This window comes from Kryptolebias marmoratus, linkage group LG4 (assembly GCF_001649575.2).
Source record: "Kryptolebias marmoratus isolate JLee-2015 linkage group LG4, ASM164957v2, whole genome shotgun sequence".
In the NCBI taxonomy this organism is placed as follows: Eukaryota; Metazoa; Chordata; class Actinopteri; order Cyprinodontiformes; family Rivulidae; genus Kryptolebias; species Kryptolebias marmoratus.
In genome coordinates this window covers 11,331,440-11,351,508 of record NC_051433.1, presented here as the reverse complement: position 1 = coordinate 11,351,508, position 20,069 = coordinate 11,331,440, and the positions used below count along the sequence as shown (strand labels likewise).

Sequence of the window (20,069 nt, the reverse complement as noted above, 5' to 3'; positions counted from 1 at the left end):
CTCTGCGCAAATGTAGGATTTAAAAAAAAAAAGACATTGTTTTGAATTTGGCCTTTGGTTTATATTCATATTTTACATGATTTTACCAAATGGGGCGTTAGCAAACAAGCATTTTGAAAAAAGGGCTAAACACTGACATTATTAAAGCAAAATTTAGACAACCACCTTTTATTTTGCTGCGCATAACAATGAAATACTTTCCTATTCTGTTTCACGTTAAAGAAAGTTTTTACATTCTATAACTCATTTTGCCATGAATAAATATATAAAATATATATTTTTATCATTCCTATCCTTTTGTTGTTAGATTTTAAGATTTATTGTTAGTTTCTGCAAGTGTTAATAATTATTAAATAACCTTGTATTGTTTTCAAAATTAACCATTTTTTAAAACTAAAAAAACTAGTTTTAACCTGTGTTCAGTGGAACTAAATCTGTGCATAAAGACCTCCCCACACAAAGACTAAACCAGATTTAGTAGATTTTTAGTAGAAAATATAAGTTTTTTTTTGAATGAAACAAATGTGCTACCAAGTATTACTTCCCCACAAAATTTGAAACTTTAGCACAAGTTGAGCGCTCTGTGAAACTACAAAATAAAGAAAAAGAAGAAGCAGTAGAAGAGGAATAGAAATTGTTTCGTGAAAAAATCTTTAAAAAAAAACAAAAATATTCACATTAAACAAAAATAAAATAAAATAAAATAAAACAACGGACTGGGTGCTGGTTTTTAGTTTCTGCTCCTGTGAGTCAATTCCATTAATTGGGCTCTAAGACATCAAAGGGTTAATTTCCTCAGACCTGCCACCCGGATGCAGTCATTCACATGGCTCTGACAGCATCTGGTGTGCAGAGCCATTAAATCCCATTCTCATCCCTGCAAAGCCAAACGGGCAGTGACGGCAGCCAACCACATTTATCATCTTGAAGCTATTAGACCAATTGCAGGGTGAGGAGGGAGGGAGCTCGCAGCACTGATCTCTGCTTGCAGCATCCCAAGAGCAGCTTCTGTTTGTGTGAAATACAAGAAAGGCCAAGACAGCGGGAGTGGATCCAAGCAGGCAATCGAAGAACTGGAGGGGGTATCTCTAGGGGGGGCCCGCCGGGATAGGGTTACTTTGGTGTGTGGAGTTCATTCTCAAAGAAAATGGCTGTTGTGTCAGTGTAAACAGCCTCTGCATTGCTGAAGGTGGGGGGTGGTGGTGGTGGTGGTGGGGGGGGAAGCAGAAGAGGAGGAGCAGGGACAAGCACTGGAACAAATGTTGCCTCTTCCAATCCCTTTCCTCCTGCCTGTAGCTCTGCTGCTCTTCACCTCTTAACATGCATGTTGTTTGTCCAGGTACGTATGCATCTCTACTCTGGGAGGACACACGAGCGAGACCTGCAGGGTTAGTCACCCCAGCTGTGTGTGTGTGTGTGTGTTTGAGACTGCTGAGGTGCAGAGCATCTTATCTAAAAAAATAATAAAATAAATAAACACGTGTACACAAGAAGAGGACCATAAAGTGATCCCGAAGGGGGCCGAGCTGTGAGTGTTGTCTTTGTTGAGCAGAACATGCACGCTGCACTACAGCAGTGACTGAAACCAGCCTTTGTTTTTCATTGGTTGGCTTCAGTTGCACATGTTCCTCATTACGAGCAGACAGGATGAGGAGAGAGGAATGGATCATATGTCTGTGCCTTCCTGTGTCACCATAGAACGCAAGAAAAAAGAAAGCATGCTTTTATAAAAAAATAAAAAATTAAAAAAATACTCCCAAACCCATGTAAATCTTCACGGGGAAAAAATAGCTCTATCCTCTAATGGGATGCATGTCTGTAGGTGGGAGGCACATGTTCTCAGGCTTGGAAGCTGTGGATATTTATGGAACGTGCCTGTGTGTGTGTGTGTGTGTGTGTGTGGGTGGGTGTAAGTTGATTTTGATGTCTGAGAGTGCTGCCAGCAGATTTCCTCACAGTGAAAGTTATGGTTACCATTCTTCTGTATTTCTGAACTTCGCATGCCTGATTCCTCCTGAACGTTGGCTCCCCACATCCTGCTCGAAAACCACAACCACGCTGGCACTACCAGCCGTGGCATGAATGAAAATGAGGATGTTAGATTTTGTATTTTTTTTTTAAAAACAACCATTTGGCTTTCTCAGATTGTTTTACTTCATATGTGACACCTCCAGTCCCTTCTCAGGGTTTTCCATTGTTTAATCCCTCAGGTCTCCTTGCGGTGGAACCATTCATGCCTCAGCAGACCCCAAACCAGTGGGAGGACGCCTGTGTCGACCATGAGACACAGTAGAAACTAAGCAACATCACGACATCCACGCTAAGACTAAAAACGCACCCTTTCACCTCAGTAAAACACACCTGACCATGGCTGTGAATGCGGGTCAAACGACGGCGAGTTTTCTCTCCACAACGGCCACTTCGGCCGCCACAATGGACCCTTTGCTCTCAACAGTCGCAGGAACCAGAGAAAACACCACTTCAAGGACGTTTATGACTGTTACCATAACGACAAACGAGACCAGCTTGAACGCCACCGCGTTTCCAGACGAGATGGTCGAGGGCTCGAGCGCGGGAATGTTGCTGGTGCCCTTTGGCATCATCACAGTCATCGGCTTGGCTGTGGCAATAGTAAGGAATCAGAAATGGTCCACAATATTTGCCCTCTGTTGTTTGTTTTGAATGAGTTAAGTTGTAACATTCGTTTCTTTCTTTTTTTTTTAAAAAAAACCTGCAGATGCTGTATATCCGAAAACGAAAGCGGTGAGTTTCTCCAGAGTTTAAAGGCTTACAAACTGAAAACGGCAGACGACGGTTGTCCTTCCACTATGCTATTTAATGAAACCCTTGTTGGCGCGCAGGTTAGAGAAGTTGAGACACCAGCTCATGCCGATGTACAACTTCGACCCGGCTGAAGAACAGGACGACCTGCTGGAACAGGAACTACTGGACCACGGACGGGACGGCAGCCTTGCAGGTCCCAATGCCAAGGTAGGCTACAGTGAAAGGAAGAAGGGCTTTTTCTTTTTCTCTGAATATTCATCATATGAGCCTTCGTTTGTCTCACAGACAATAATACGTGAATGTTATGATGACACCATGTTGTCCTCCTGTAGTAAAAATGCAAAGATCAGAAAATATCAAATATATTTTTAAATATTTTGATACAGTTAGTCTTATGGGTTGTTTCTGCATTAGCGTTGTTAGTCTTGACAAATGGACTCTTATGCAACTGTGGTAATTCTCTATTTCTATTTCTTTTTTTTTTTTTTTAAGTTTTGACAAAGCTAAACATGGTAAAGTATGACCTGTGTGTTGTTTGAACCATTCCTCCTCAACTTCCTTTCTCCACGTTACCTTTACTCTTTCACATTTCTCTCTCCTCGTCTCAGACCTCAAAACAACGAGCAGCGTCGGAATTTCAATAATTTAACTAACCTGCGTTAAAGCATCCAGGCAGAACAGATTTATACCTGAAATCTTTTCCTCTGAGCCTACAGTACTTCCATTTTATCTTTCACTCTTCCCCTCCCCCATTCTCGACCCTTCGTTGAAATACTTACATAGACAAAGATATATTTTATAATATCTGATTAGTACACAAAGGTTTATAAAGTGTAAAGGTTTAAAATCACAACTGATTTCTTGAAAATTTGTTTCCAAGCAGCCAAACTTCCTTTAAACCTTTCATTTGTGCAATATTTTTTCGGGTCTTTCAAAGTTTTTCTTTGGACTTTGGCTACTTTTTCCACTTTTTTTCAGTCCAGCCCTCATACCTGACAGCATATTGTGCACTGTGTGCCTAAAAAATTATCTACAGCTTTCTTTAAAGTATTAAAAAGAGAAAAAACTCAGCAGCGACCTGAGCCATGACCTCAGAGAAACGTCATCCTTTAGGTCAACTTTTATTCAAATAACTTTTTGGGAATCACCTTATTGGCTCTAAAATGCAATTTTATCTGTCAAATGGTGTGTTATACTTTATATTTTTCATAGATTCAAATAAAAAATGGGAATAAATTGCATCTTTGTGACAGGCTGCTGATAAAGTGTCTAAAGAGTCTGTTTAAAACATTTTGTTAAGTTGCACTGGTTCATCTCTTGAGTTTCAGAGTCATTTATTCCTGAATTACCCCCAGGTCAGAGATAAGTGGCTTAATAAACACAAAACACTGCTTTGAAAGCATTCAGGTACTGGACAGAAAAATGTGTTTAAAACAAAAACAGCCACAATCCAAAGAAAAACCTTGAAAAACAATAATGATCAAGACCACTTTAAAAGATTCCAAGAAAGTCTGGCTGCTTGAAAGCAAAATAGAAAGAAATGAGGACTAATTGAAGACTTGTTGCCTAATATTGTAATTGTAATATTAGTAATAACATTAACTGCTCTGCCAGGAGCTTTTACTTATGTTTTCAAATGCATCTCACTTAGATCCCAGGATGATCCAACCACCACTGGCTGAAAACAATGAGTTCAAGAACATTAGTTATAAACCTGAATTTCAGCTGATCATATTTAACAACACTTGCTTCTAATGAACAATACACTGTCAGGTAATTAACACTCCCATTAACTGTCAGCCCGTTTTAGAAAATGTATTCATAAATAAATTGCAGATTACTAATCCCTTCAGTTGTTTACAAACCCTCTGGTCTCTGATGCTAACAGTTTTATTAATTAATCACAGTCCTTGTCCTAAAATAAATAATGAGCTGATTTAGCTGTTTCTATCACCATAACGGAATAAAACACCAGCACAGACGTTTGTTAACCTGAAAGACTGGAGCCTCTCCCTGACAGTTTCATCTGCTCTGTCCTCTGCAGACTCTCACAACCTCCCAAGGGACGACGCAGCGGCCGAGTCGTCTGGTCTTCACAGATGTAGCCAAAGCTCTCAACGCTTAACCCCCCCCCTCATCCCTCCTCCACCGGCTCAGCTTGTGAGGGCTGCCGGCCATAACCAGACACAGACTGTTGCTCAGGAAGGGGAAAGAAGGGGAAACAAGACCGTTACAGGCTTGAATAAATGTTTTCGTCACAGCAGTGGTTTTAACATTGAGACATGCAAAAGAAGAAGAAAAAAAAAAGGTGCGGAGGAGCAACAGGAAGCATCATAAACGATCTTGCACTGTAATCACTTGGGCACAGATTAAGTGTGCGCACCCCCCCCTCCTTTTTTAATTCATTGTCAGTGTTGGAAAAATGTTTGGTAGCTTGTCATGAAGTTCTGAGTTTCTGCATTTATTCACACGATGAATCTGTAAATCTGTGTTATAGTGATTTTGTGGGTCTTAAAACTCGGACGCGCCCGTATGTCGGATGTGTCGCCATCTCCAAACTGTGTTCCTCTCCATTTTTCACCTTTGAGCAGTGATGGACATTGTTTCCATCTGTACGCAATAAAATCGTTTGAAGCAAAAAAACAAAAAGCACCTTAAACTCGCCTTAAGAAATGTATAAAAAGAGCTGATAAGTGTGATATTTTATTGATAAGCGATAAAGAGGTAAAGTAACACAAATCACAACATAGAGAATCATAACAAAATATATATCACAGGTTTGTGAGTTGTATTAAAGAAAGTGGATGAGGAGGACACAACAATAACATAACTATAAACTTGTGTTAAAAGCAAAAGGCATAAAAAGATGATTTCTCAAGTTACAATTCAACTTTTTTTTAATAGTTGAAAAAAAAAGATCAAGTACTGTATGTAACTATATGACTAGCAGTAAGATCACAGAACAACACTGTCCCCATACAGAGAGTAAATATCCAAACACAGCTTGTCTAAAATGACACGACGACTCAGCTTGAATGAAGAGACACCTTTCATTCACTTATGGTCACATGGATGTAGTGAGATGAGACGTTTGGACTACTGCAGTACAGGTTGGACAGTCATTTTCAAGATTTCATGATCCCCGCCAAAAACACCCGTAGGCCCTTGATGGAAGCCACTTTGGACCATAAGCGACCAAAAGTCTCCCCAGAGATGACCCAGGCTTGGTGGTTTACAGAGGTAGTCCCGGGGACAATTACGTAAAGTCAACACAACATTGAATACATCTGTAATCTGGCAGCAGATCAGTCAACAGTGCTGAAATACATGAAATAACTGAAACACAACACATTGGTGAGCAAAACAAAAAACCTATTTAAACATAAACTGATGAGTGATATTCAAGTAAAGAGCAACTTAAAACCGACGCATGGGTCACGATGCATAAATGGTTGTGACACGTCATCAGTAACTATTTCAAGTTGACAGTGTTAGTGCAGTAACCCTAAACAGAAAGATTACCCCTACGGCAAGCCAGTTGATCATATAATAGACGGGATCGTCAAAGCTAATAGCAGTAATTCAGGTTTTGCTTGTGAAAATAAACATTTCAGCTATCAAGAATGCCACTTGTCCTGTCTGCAGCCAACATTTCAGATACGTCAAACATCATTCTCCTCACTTTGGTGTATTTGGGCTTTCAGCTCCAGAGATCTGTAAATACGGCCTTTCTGGAATGAACACCGTAAATTGTAAATTTCTCCTCAAATACCTACAGTGAAGTTGTTACTTGTCAAAAAAGTTTTATTTTAGATATCCAAAATGAAATAGATCATTTAAAGTAAAAAGAAAACATTTAAAGTAGTAATAATGTCACTGCTGATTTTCAGTATTTGGCGACTAGATTTCTAAAAATGGATATTTTGGATGTCTATTAAATCAAAATAGGTGAAAATGAAATGACGTCATTGCGGATTTTGAAATGTGAGTTTCACCTCTTAAGAGGTTCTGCTTATGTTCTGCTTACACCTGGTATTAAAACATGCATTTTGGCAGATTTAATCACCAGTGAATAGCTCGGCGTCAGTATATATATATATATGTTAGCAACACGCGCCTCAACCTGCTTCTCAAGTTAACGCTTGTGATTCCTCACTTGGTATGCAAGAACACGTGCGGCCTCAGTCACATACAGTCAGCTGTGGTGAGAAACAAACAGCACTCAGTGATTGGACCGAAATGCATTTTCAACATGTCCTGAGGGTGTTTACAGCTGTGATCCTGTGCTCAGGTCCACTAGATTGTAAAAGTGATACTGTGGGAAACCGTGAACCTGAAAGCCCTAGGTTTGAGGAATATTATACTGCAGGTAGTTGTTCTGTGGATTCAATATCTGGATCAAATCAACGTAGTGAGAAAGAAAAAAACAAAACAAAAGTTTGCTTACGTTTTAAGCAACTTCCCACATAAGCAGGTAAGTTTTTTGGAGGTAATTACTTCTGAATGTATTGACTTCTTATTCAGTTTAGCAAAATGTCCCAACATTGCACATGCCTTTGTCTCAAATATCAAGAGAATCCCACAAATGTTATTTATAAAATGACTTGTGAGCAGTTTTATTTTTTTGAGTTAGTTTTAAGCCGAAAACCAGCTATGAGTTGTTATCCTTAAAAAAAAAAAAGATCTTATCTCTGGTTTACTTTGACTCATCTACATGAACAGTGTTACAAAAAGTTCACAATTTAAACGTGAGGAATAATTACATATCTAACAATGAGTTCCTTTTAAAATTAAAAAAAAAACTCCCCTTAAATTTTGGAGTATGTGTTTTAAAAATCCACCTTGTGTCTCCCTGCAGCAGTCCCTTCGATCATCGCAGGACATCCTTTTAGCCCCAGCTAGTTCTAATTAAATCCACAACTGTTCTGATGTTATATGACATCTGTTAAGGCTGATTAGTGTTTGTTAAAACAGGATTCTAAATATAGTTTTAAAAGGAACATTTTAGGCACTTTTAATGACTGAACACAAACAGGCTGGTTACAGATTATGTTAACATTAGGACCGGTCTAAAATTAAAGGCTTAGCTGCACGCCAATTTTTTAAACTAAAATCTTGCCAGAATCAGTTAGTGCTTGAAGCATGTTTTAGGGTTGACTCTTAGCTACCACCACACAGAATTTGAGCTCATTATCTGCAAAACGGACCGACTTGTACCCATTTTTGTGTTTCCTAAGGTCGATTTGCTGCGGCGACCGCCTTCAGTTAGGCTGAATCTCAAAGCTAATCAGCTGTAAATGTACATCCACTTCTTACTTTCTGAGAGTTTCATTAAAATGTATCCACTGGTTCAGCAGATATGTTGCAAACAGACAATGTTGACTTCAACAGTTAATGAAAAAGTTTTAAACATCACGTTGCACAATCTGTTAAATCTCATAGTACGTGTTGGGGATACCTCTCAGCTACTACCACTCCAAATTTGAGCTCAAAATTAGCAAAATTGACTAAATTTTAAGCCTTTTTGTGTTTGTTAGGGTTGCTGGACTGTGGCGGCCACCTTGAAGCAAGTTAACTTCAAAAGTCCTTCAAAAGTTAATCAGTTTTAGATGCCCATCCAATTTTTACTTTGTTAGAATTTCAATAAAATCTGCCTTTTGGTTTTTGGTTCAAGAGACGCGGGAAGGGACATTATTGCTCGCTTTTCATGGCGGCAGGCAATAACAAGCTCACAAACAAGATCCCTGGTTTCTACAGACGGTTCGAGATGATTTGCAGAAAGCTCAGATTTTATCTTCACGGTTTGGGGATTTCTGCTCTGCTCCAAAAACTGCAAGAATGAATGATTTCTTTCTCTTTTTTACGACGTCTCTTATTTATGGTGCAATGTGCTCCACCAGAAACACTAAACTATCAAGTCGTGGAAGCATTTATTTTCTAGAAATCAGCTCTAATGGAAAGTAATGAATATGTTACGCAAGACAAATGAAATATCATCCGCTTTACTGAACCGACGTAACTCTCTGTTAAAGCAAAATTGCAAAATACCAAAAAAAAAAAAGAGGCAGAAGCATATTCTTCCACTCAAAAGGGACAAATAAAAAGCTGATAAGCAATAAAACACACCATCAGTTCAGTACAATCGTGTTTTGTTGTTGCAGTTGATCAAGTACGAGCAGTGGCTAACGTTGCCCATAGATCTCATGTATTTCAGCACGTCTGTGGCCATTTGCTGCCATGAATTAAAGAGTGTCACACATAACATTTTACAGTGTAAGAATCAGGAAAAAAAAATACATGATGTAGTAAAAATAAAAAAAGATCAATAAATCAAAAAAAAAAAAAATACAAGTTTTTTTTATTTTTATGAGGATCGAAGTTTTTAAAAGACAAGTATTTCATCAAGATGTTGTAAACCAGGGGGGTCAAACTCCAGGCCTCCAGTTTTAGGTTTTTCTGCTCCAACACACCTGATTCAAATGGTTTAATTACCTCCTCGCCAAATTATCAAGTTCTCCAGGAGCATGGCAACAAGTCATCCATTTAAACCAGGCGTTTTAAAGCGAGAACACATCTAAAACCTGCAGGAGCGCGCCCCCCCCCCAGAGGAACGGAGTTTGACACCCCTGCTGTAAACTATTGGCTGCATTTAATTCCCAGGAGCACAGAGTCTCACTTCAGTTTTTTTTTTAATTTTAACCGGATACGGTTAAAGAAATGATATTGATGCTTTAGTTTTACACCTCTGCTGGAGTGTAACACCTCCTCGTGTGTTTGTTTGTTTGTTTGTTTGTTGGCTTGTAGCCCTGAAACCTTTTGAACGTGTCTGCTATCTGCTGATGAACCTGCTTCTGGACGCTCGATCGCGCGCGAACGCTCGTGTGCGTTTGAACGTACAGTATCACTTCTGCGGGAGTGAAGGATAACTTTTGCGTGGAGATCTTCTGTCTTTCGTGTCACTGAGGTAGAATGAGAGATCAAGAAGTTGAGGCTGACTGAGGTTTAAATGAGGTCTTTGAGTCGAGGCATACTGGTAATGTCAAAATACAGATCAGAATCGCACAACAAACACAGCACCACAATTATTACTGAGTAGATATCATGTTCCTGAATTGGTTTGTACCTGAGGTTTCAAAATGGTGTAAAAGCACTGTTCAAGGAGAAATCCTGAGTGTGGTAAAAATGACATGTCAAGTATGCATGAAGGTTTTTTTCTGTTGTTGTTGTTGTTTGCTTTTCAAGATGAAATATCCACTCAAAGCGTTAGGTAACGTTTTCTTCAGTCAGCTTCTGGTTGGAAGGAACAATAACGAACAAATGAGTAAAACTCTATAATCATCACCCCAACATGGGAGCTGATAGAGCATAATGAGGTTATTTTCCTTGCTAAAACTGGATATTTCTTTTCTGAAACCTTTCATGTCAACTTTCACATACAATGTTTATGTTGTTACATTAAAAAAAATGTCATGTTTAAAACACTTGATACAGAAATGTGTTAAAATGGTTCAGTTTGGTTCCTTTTTTTTTTTTTTTTTTTTTTTAATTCCGCCAACAAATCTGCCATCCCTCTCTCCAAGCAACCACATACAACACACACACACTCTCACACACACTCACCAAAACTCACTGAGAGGTTCAGGACAGCTGGCAAAGTTCAGGCTTAGTTCCACTTTAGGGTAAAAGCATTTTCTTCTTCTGAACAAAAAGAGTTAGACGATAAACCAAATAAGAAAAAATCAAAATAAACTGATGAGGTTCCCCCTAAACGGTTCGTGCTGATAACAACAGACTGGTGACAAATTTAAAGAAAAAACCTGAACCCTTTAGTTCTTCAGTGGGGGTTGCTGGTTGTGTCGTTCAGTGGAAAGGTTATGAACAGTTATCATCTTACCTGTTGTAGATAGCTCTTTGAATTATCTGAATAAATAGTTTTACTCTGAGAGGACAGTCAAGCTAAACGCTAGTTGGCTAACGAGTCAGCTCTTCAGAACAAGACATGTTAACTACACATAGCTGGGTTAACTATGTAACGGAAAAATAAGACAATAAAATCAATAAAATCACATTTGCTTGTTTAAAATATTTGTTTTTTACGTCCTTTTGCATCAGGTCGCGCTTAACACGTTCCATTTAGCAAAGCATACCTCACACGGATCGTTACCGGTATTGTCTGCAGACCTACAGTCTGCACAACAAACACAGGTCTACAGTTTTCAGTGTAAACATCCATAAATTTAACCGTCTAAAGCAAAAGTGACAGCAGTGTAAAGGTTTCTAACATAAAGCTTACATGAACCACCATGACACGTGTGAGATTAGAGTTGTTTTAAGACTGCAGTACTGTAAGTTTTCCTGACCCTGCTTGACTGTCCGGTCAGAACTAATCTCTGTTCCTTCTACAGCAAGTAACACACTGATTGTTCATTACCTCTCCACATAACCCCACTTTTTAAAAACAATCCATAATATCCCCTAAAAACCTCTTAAAGCTTGGCTCACACTGTGTGATTTCTGGTCAAATGACCGGTTCGTGTCTGCTGTGCATGCTCAAGGTTTTAAAATCCTAACAGTAAGCTGTGTCACACTGGACAATGTGAGATTTAAACGACCCTGGACCGTACGACTTCTCGACAGAGGAAAATCAAGTACGTCCCAAAGATCCAACAGAAATATCAGCCCAACAATTAAAGCACATTAAAGACTCATCGCAATCTATGAAATCAAACATAAAAAAAAAGGTTGCCCCGAACTATTTCAAATGGTGCAGTTTGAAAGCGTTTACTCCAGTAGTTTTCCAGACATACTGATATGCAATTCTGAAATGCGGGTACGCAATCAATGTAAACAAAGCACTTTTATCAGCATACATTACTCAACAAATCTGAGTGTAAAAACATACCGGTACATCAAAAATGTCAGACTTATTGATCCCGAACAGCTCTTTCGTGGACTACGTCACTGTTGGCCTATTTTCAGTCACGTCAGCTGTTTCTGTAGGTAAACGAACACATGTTGGATAAAAAGACAGCTGCGGACACGATCACGGTCACGCTGCATGACGTTCCCATAAAATGTCCGATGTCTTTGGTTGTCAGAGTGTTGAATGGTCAGTGGGCGATCCTGTCACACTGAATGACCACAGACCACTGATTCAAGCTCACAACCAAAGATTTTCTTCTAATAAAAGCTGAAATCACACAGTGTGACCCATTAGACTAGGAGGTTCAAATAAACTGTCATGCATCTGTCCTGAGAGAGTACTTTTATTCTTTTATAAAACATTTTTTTAACCAGATGAGGGTGCTCAACCTCCATGAGGGAACGTTTTTTTTCCCCATTTATAAAGGCACAAAGATCACCTAAAAGTTTATGACAACATGACGCAACTCTCAAAATACGGCCTTCCCAATCACCAGGTATTGATCTTGTTAAAAATGTTTCACACGAACATTGTGGAAAACACTTTTTTTTAGTCATCAAAACAGCAAACGAACACTTAAAGAGGGATTTCCTTCAATTTGTCACCCGTCTGAGTATAAAAACAGAACCTCTCAACAATAACTAAGACCATGAATGCTTTTCCCCAAATGTAGAACCATGCCTTTTTAAAAAAAAAAAATCCAAATTAATAAGACCAAAGGTTCCAGCGTTAAAGGAGAGTTTGCGCAAAAACAACAACAAAAAATAACAAACAAAACAAAACAGCCAACAATCAGGAGAGGAAGCTGCGGTCTGCAATGACTTTTGAGGGTGAGTGTATGTGTGTGTCACTGATTTCCCATCACAGATAGGAGTCAGATTGTACCCCTGTTTGCTTGAGGCCAAACATTGAGGTAGGTAGAGAGGTATCCCATCTACTCCCCTTCCTCCTGCGCGGGCACCTGGGATGACGAGGGCCCCTCCTCGGCCTCCTCCGAAGGGCCCTGAAACAGAAAGAGGGACCAAAATGACTGAGCTATTATCTCGATTCGGTGCGTGGTGACTCATCCTGCTCGAGGTTATGAATCAACACTAGAAAGAGGCTGCAGGTACGATAATGAGTGTTAAAATTTCATTGAGAGATTGCGTGCGAGCGAGCAGGTTCCAGCCGTCAGACCTAGAAATGTGAGGAAGACGACGGTTACACCAGGAAACCAAGAAGACAAGGGAAGAGAGCAGTTAGATCAGGTTTCCCCTCACTGCACTGACTCATTCTTCCCCTTCATGTGCACGTCTCCGAGAAAGGAGTCCGCTTCAACGGTTTCAGTTTTTTTTTTCGGCATCTTAACCTCTTTGACAATGTGCTAAGCCGAGAGGATGCGATAAGACAGCCGAGGGGGGGAATCAAGTGCAGTGGCCCGCTTTGGTGAGTGCTGTTGAGCAACGCTCCAAAGGGCTGAGAGAGGGAACAAGATGGCTAAAAGGAGCCCCGAGTTTCTGAGAAATACTGCGCGTGAGTTGTGCAAAAGTGGAAGAGACGAAACGGCCTTTGTCGGCGTACGTGGGGAATTCAGCACCACTATCTGTGAGTTTCCACAGTTCAGAGTGGAGTCAAGCATGAGTTTGCATACACAGTCATATACAGCACCCTGATGGCCTGAGCAAAGAAGCCTTTATGGGACGCCTAAAAAAGCTAGTTCAGACTTCTTAATATAGGAAACAAATATAAATTAAAACTGCTAAAGGTTTGCCGTGCTAACAGGTTTTTCTACTATTTTGTCCGGACAGGCCTAATTACGAAACACAACAGTTTGATACATTTTCTCTTAAACATTTCAACTATAAAGTGGTTTCTTTTTTCATTACAAAAGTCTTAAACCGCATTAGCTTTATCTATGTGTTCTAAAAAGAGGCAACTTAGTGGCTGAACAGCGCGGTGCAGAAATGACAAAGATGTTGAGTAAGAACGCGACGCTGTGATGTGTCAGGTTAGCTAACGTTCTACCAGCTTTAGTTTCAATGCAACTAATTGAAAGTTCTGAAAACCTAGTAGATAAAATGCAGGTTTATGTTTCCTTTTTAGTCTTTTAGAATGCAAGAAAAGGCTTAAAAGTTTAATTTTCTTGTAAACGTGTTTCAGCTTGGTGTCGTTTTAGCTGCTGATTTTGTTCAGCTGAATTGCTCAATACTGAGAAGTGAATCTTATATTGTGTCCGCTTTCTTTTTAAAATAGGGACGTGATAAATATGAGTAAAACACCCCTCTGCTTGGCCAGGGGCGCACAGTTACTAATTACATTAAATCACGTCCTGCCCTTCAGTACTATCTGCGCTTTCCGTGAAAATGTCCATTTGTGGTACTTTACACTTTCCATCTACAAGATGTAGACGTAAATATTGTACTTTATTCTAAATCTCTTTCACAGCGGTAAAGTGAGCTGAAAATCTGTGATACAGAATTGAACACAATCAATAAAATAAGAAACTGTTTGAACAAAAACCAATGTGTCATTTCAGTCACTAAAAAGGTGTTTTTTTTTTCCTCCACTAACATCATCACAAGATTCAAGATCTCAGACAAGAACTAAGATCTCAGATGATCTGTTTGCTCTCTGAGTGTGTGTTGGGGGTGACTCTCAGCTACTACCACACTCAACGTGTGTAAAGCTGGCTGAGTTAAACACATTTTTGTGTTTGCTAAGGTTGCTTGGCTGTGGCTGCTAACTTGAATGGGGTTGACTCCAAAAGTTAATCAGTTGTAGATGTCCACCCAGTGACTAATCACTGAGAGTTTCTTTAAAATCCGTCCACTGCTTCACGAGATATCTTGCTAACGCTACGAATGACTACTACCATATATATATACAGAAACTGCTTTTACAGAAGGACTTTTTTTAACAGTTATTAATTTCACATAGTGCAAGGCTTATTTTGGAATTATTAAATGGTTGGTTGTGGTTTCACAGAATCTACTTAACTAAAGTTGAATTCATAGTTAGATGAAATGAAAGGTGGAAATCTGCACTAAAGCTGACTTGTATCTTGAACTACAGTCAACAGGCAAAACGTGTGACACAGAACGAGAATTTCTGTCTAACTGAAGCAGAGGTTAGACAGAACCGCCTTTAGTTTGATCTGATACTTGATCTACATTTCACTAATTCAGATCTAACAGAAGAAACGTACAGTAGGGAGAAAGGTAGATCTGCAGCGACAGTTTCACTTCTTTTTATCAAAATGTCTTAAACCCTGGCCTTGTTTTCATCCTTTTTTTTTTTTCACTTCCCAAACGGTCGTGATTAGTGTCTCAGGGTGCTGCATCAAAACAAAACCGGACCACCAGGCAGCGACTTTTCAGTTTCCTCACCTGCTGCCCTTCAGCCACTTCGGGGACAACTTTTCGAGGCTGTGAAGAGACAGGCGGCAGAATCAGTTAAACACGAAGGGAAACGGGCCCACAGGAGCTGCAGCAGCGCCAGCAGACACAGAAACGTTAAAAGGCTTTGGATGAATGTTTATAATAAATCCAGACATGTCAATGAGCGCTCCGTACCCATTTCCTCGGCCGCCCCCGTGGTCGTCTCTCCCCCACAGGCTCTACTTTCTGAGAAGAAACACACAAACGTTCTTAACAATCACACCAATCGCACAGCTTTCATCTAAGACTTACAGTTTTGAGACATGTTTAAGTTTATCCTGGCTGATGGGAAACATCCCTCCCAGGAGCTGCAGAGGTTTAAAGGCCTATCTGAGCTCAAACGAGGGACTTAAACTCACAATTAAACAATTTTAAAACCACCAAAAATAACTTATGCGTCCACAAAAATGTATTATTTTCTTTTAATAGCTTTATCCCCTGAGAAAAGTTCAATAATCCAGTCTGAAAACCCAAAGAATGGATCTGTGTGCCTGTCAATTCGAGCTGCAGCCTCATACGTGAAATACTTCACTCTGCCATGTTGTAACAAGTTTAGCAAGTGCAGCTGCCTGGAAATAGTTGTTTCCTTAGAGCTAGTGATGTACAAAAAAAAAGAATAAAGTCCTTTTTCATTGAAGTTTCTTTTACGCATTTCAGGAAAACAAAACAATAGCAAAGGACATCTATAAAAAGGATTGCTTGATTTCCAGAAGGAAAGATCTGCAGTATAACCTGATATAAACACATAGCTGAATGGAAAGTTGCCAACAGAATAAAGAAAATGTATCTTCTGATGCAACAAGCTTCAGAAAAGATTAAAACTCCATTTCTAAGAAGAGTGATCAGAACTTTAAAGCGCATCTGTAGCATTTGTTATCGTCAGGAATGGTTGCTGGAGTTGATTTTAAAGCAGAAGACACAAAACAGCGTGGAGATTCTTCGCTAATTCTGCTTGCAAATTGAATTCAAATCAGTTGTGATGGTCTCAAGATGTTTTATGTGTCTTCTGACATTTTACAGACAAAGTGACCCATACTATAATATAGGTTGCATTTTCTTGCTGCAAATACAAAAAGCTGTGAGTTACTTAGTCTTACGTTGGGTCTCTTAAATAGTAAATTTGATCCAACTGGTTCCTGTAATTAGACAATTAACTTAAGTAAGACTTACAGTATCACGATGTGGAAGTACTACCCAACTAAAAAAACTTTAGTTTTCAAACAAAGATGCAAGTTTGAGACCATAAGATGTACATGTTTGCTCCAGTGTGTTTACGAACATACAGCAGCATGAACTGGACTGGGTGAGGTGGGGCCTGGTTTAAATCATATAAAATTGTGACTTGTTGTGATTCAGCAACAGTTTTATAGAGTGACCAAGTTATCCTTGAGAGCTGAACCGCAATCAGAAGTGTAAACGCACATTAGCAGATGACTAATTGATTTAGTAACAGTTTGTCTTCTCACTCTTGTAAAGCGGTATTTTCCTGGACTACATTAAATGTTGTGGCACTACAACTAATTTAGATGGACTGAAAATCCCCTCCCCACTCCCCCAACATCATATACAGCACTTTAGAGCTATGTAAACAGTAGAGGTAGACTAATAGTAGTTCTTGCTGGCATTTGGGCAAATCCTTTTAGTAGGGCGTGACAGCAAAGAATTTATTTTGGTGTCTGATAGTTTTGCCCCAAAAAGCCCTCCTGCCATGTAAAGCTACATGCAACAACAAAGCTGCCCACGGAGGTGCTTGGCTTTTAATGGACTTAGTACGCAGTTATCTCAAAATGACCGATAATCAGCCTTATTAATCGTCCAACCAGTTATTTAATCTATCTCTTTTAAACAGTGCTACTCTGAGACGTGCTGTAAGACAAAGATTCATCATGAATTCAGTTACATTCAGTTCATTCGAATGATGGAAACGCACTCATCAGTTCACTCATAACTGAGCATCATAAACAATTAGTATTTTGCGCTGGTACGGTTCTTCTGACAGCATCAGTTTGTTTATATACACAAGCAGGAAAGTGTTGCGATGAGGTTTAACCTTCAGTGGCGTTCTGGGGCCCTTGTCCTTGCTGCCTTTTGGTCGTCCTCTCGGTCGCTTTGGAGTCGGTGGTCCAACAGGTTCCTTCAGAGGGACAGAAAGGATCTGGAGTCAAAACTCACCGATCAAAACTGCCTTATTTACTGCAAACTACTAAAGGACACTTGAATTGGTAACATTTTGTAAGGACTTCTGCTTCAGCTGAACCCCTAAACCCCATAAGGCTGAATTTGGAGCGGACTGCGGCCACCTCCGGAGATCGTACCTGCTGCTGTTTCCGCGGTCGACCCCTGCCCCTGCGTTGAGGCTCCTGGGGCGACTGGGCAGCGCTCGACTCGGGAGACGGCTCTTTGGTCCCACTGCTACTCATGCCTGCGTCTGTCCACCTGCTTCGAAGGGTGTGGGCATCAAAGCCTGGAGCAGCGGCCTCGAGGGCTTAAAGAGGAGAAGAGCTGAGTATCAAGAGCTGAAGATGTGATCCTCAACAAAGAGGGTGGGGTGGGGGTGGGGAGTGCTGCAATCAGTTTTGAGAAACTTCGGGTAATTATTCAGCTCTTTTCCACCGTCTCCAATCAGCTTCTTTCTTGCACAATCACCTAAAGCCATTCCAATTACTGCTTAATGTATCATCACAAGGATACTTCACAATCACACTGAAACATTTTCCAAGAGCAACCGTGGGAACTGCTCCTACACAAGCCTTGGCACTGGGCTCGTCGGAACATAGGCAGGGGTCTGGCAAACCCAAGGAAACATGAGAGCAGTGCGCGGAGACTAAAAGTAGCACAGACATTCACAACTCGACCCACCACGCGAAATCTGCGTCCGCTGTGTTCAGCTCTGTGTTTTCCCACCTGCCCCCTGTGAAGTATTTCTCAATGGGAGCCGCGAGCGCCGCAGGTGTGGCCACGCTGCGGCAATCTTCGCGATAAAAACTTGAACAACCGAGACGACAGCTCACACACAAACACACTGCATGCCAAAACTGTGGGAGTCGTCTTTTGCGCACCCTACCTAAATTGATGTTTTCATTTTCTTTATCTTTTTTTTGCTTACAAACACAAGCTCTCAAGACATCGGGCCTAAAGGTCAACCAATACGAGGTTTTCTATGAAGGATAAGGATGCCAGTCTTAAGAAATCAGGGCAGCCGCTGGCCAACAACACCATTCTTTGTTTATTTTTAGTCAAGCTGCGTATTTTCACTGAACAGAATATAACAATATTTTCTTAACTTTATATTTACCAACCCTCAGAAGACGTTGCACACTTCAAAATAAGAAAAGTGGGCAATATCTGCAAATTAAAATCTGTCTGCTGTTTAATGAATTCTATATTTTTTGCTCTCCAAGACTTATCATGAAAATGTTTTTGCTCTAATGGTCAGCAGTAAATAATGGAAGGTCCACCAGGAGACAAAACATGAACATTGTTTTAAAACAAAAAAACTAAAAACTATCCCATTTGCTTCAATACATTTGGCTTGAAAATGATACCTATTAGTGTTAGAACTGTTGGAATCCACTATGTAGTTAAATGTGCCTATACCCTTATGTCCTGCAACTTATTAAAACGTGATTAGTTGCAGTTTTTCTTCTGCAAAATTTCTTAGCTTCCTAGCCCCTAAATAAATTGTAAAAACTTTGCACAAAAAGTAAGGAAATGTGTGTTTGGTTGGTTATTTTGTTGTTGTAACGATGCTTTTTGGCTATACATCTTATATCGTTGGAAAGCCTGTTTAGTTCCTTTTAAATGGGCCACATTTGTTAGGAAAATGCATTTGTGGGTTGAGCAGCTGAGCTGAGTGTGTGGGTTGCGCCCATGAGAAAACTCGCCAAATCTTCCCTGCCAACGCCAAACAGCTGAATCTGCTGCTGACGCTTGTTTCGTGCCGTTCATTGGATCGGATGATGGAAGGCTTCAGTCTTCATGTTGCAATTTAACAATTTGTTCATTTACCAAAAACAGGGGCCTCAGTAACATGTGGAAGAACCATACACAGCCACAACAGCCTGGCACCTCCCCCTCGTGCTGCCCGCCAGCGTGGTCACACGCCGATGTGCGATGGCGTCCCAGTTTATCAACCAGCAAGTCAGCCAGTGTTGTTGTGTTGGTCCCTGTGGAAGGAACAGCCCTCCAGGTGTCTAACGGGGTTGAGGTCAGGACTGCAGGCAGATCATTCCATCCTCTACATCTCCCAAAGTCTGGAGGTAGTCTCTGATAAACGCTGCTCTGTGGGGGCCAGCGTTGTTATCTTGGAGGGTCGAGTTCGGTCCCAGACTGTGGAGATACGGGACTGAAGCTGGTTGCTCACAGGTGCTGCCAATCAAAGACCAATCAGGCTCCTGATTGGCAGCAGATGGGGTACAAGAAGCTCAACTCAAGGGTCAATAACAGAAGGAGCTGTTTGGTATAGGTTGGCGGCAATGCACAGCTGTAATTATTTTGCCAACCGCCACTAAACTCCACAAGAAGAAGAATTTGTTTTTCATGTGCATTTTCCTGGCGAATGTGGCACCATCCAAGGGGGAAGCAGACTTCCCCAACGGTAAAAGATTTATCGCCAAGGAGCATTGTTGCAGCAAAGAATGGACCAAACTCAGATTTCCTTACTTTTTCTGTGTGTGTGAGTGAGTGAGTGAGTGAGTGAGTGAGTGTGTGTGTGCTCTGTTTCTACATCAGCTACAAACCGAGGCTGCTGCTTAACGTCCCAAGGTGGCCGTTTAGCTCCTCGAGGCTCCGCGAGGAATGTGCCAAAAACACTAATTGCCAAAACGCGACCCATCAAGCGCACGCACGGCCGCCCCGAAATACAGGAAGTCGGGAGTAATTTGAGAAACGCGTCCTTTCGCCCCGACACAAATTTTTTATTATTATTTTTTTTAAAGAAAGGGGGG

At 40.6% G+C, this 20,069-nt stretch overlaps 2 protein-coding genes across 4 annotated transcripts in view; one reads left to right on the top strand and one right to left on the bottom strand.

Moving 5' to 3' along the window:
• Positions 1-956: 956 nt before the first annotated feature.
• On the top strand, positions 957-9,149 carry si:ch211-161c3.5 (uncharacterized protein C3orf18 homolog). Of its 2 annotated transcripts, none has more exons than XM_017408392.3 (5): positions 957-1,388; positions 2,211-2,631; positions 2,738-2,763; positions 2,862-2,991; positions 4,829-4,968. In XM_017408392.3, the coding sequence occupies exons 2-5, from the start codon at positions 2,368-2,370 to the stop codon at positions 4,907-4,909; spliced, it is 501 nt and encodes a 166-aa protein (XP_017263881.1). In that variant the 5' UTR covers positions 957-1,388; positions 2,211-2,367; the 3' UTR covers positions 4,910-4,968. The 2 variants fall into 2 exon arrangements, with proteins under 2 accessions (XP_017263881.1, XP_017263880.1); XM_017408391.3 differs by having other exon boundaries at positions 958-1,339; positions 4,829-9,149.
• A 1,156-nt stretch (positions 9,150-10,305) lies between these two features.
• The window catches only part of si:ch211-161c3.6 (high mobility group AT-hook 2b), a 10,910-nt gene continuing 1,146 nt past the window's right edge, over positions 10,306-20,069 (bottom strand). The window contains exons 2-6 of one of the 2 annotated variants that reach the window (XM_017408404.3): positions 17,439-17,608; positions 17,174-17,257; positions 15,259-15,309; positions 15,073-15,111; positions 10,306-12,710 (exon numbers count right to left, since the gene is read on the bottom strand). In XM_017408404.3, the coding sequence (XP_017263893.1) occupies positions 12,642-12,710; positions 15,073-15,111; positions 15,259-15,309; positions 17,174-17,257; positions 17,439-17,543 (348 nt within the window). In that variant the 5' untranslated portion in view covers positions 17,544-17,608 and the 3' untranslated portion in view covers positions 10,306-12,641. Of the gene's footprint in view, positions 12,711-15,072; positions 15,112-15,258; positions 15,310-17,173; positions 17,258-17,438; positions 20,062-20,069 lie in introns of those variants that run through there. The other variant, XM_017408405.3, reaches the window with a different exon arrangement.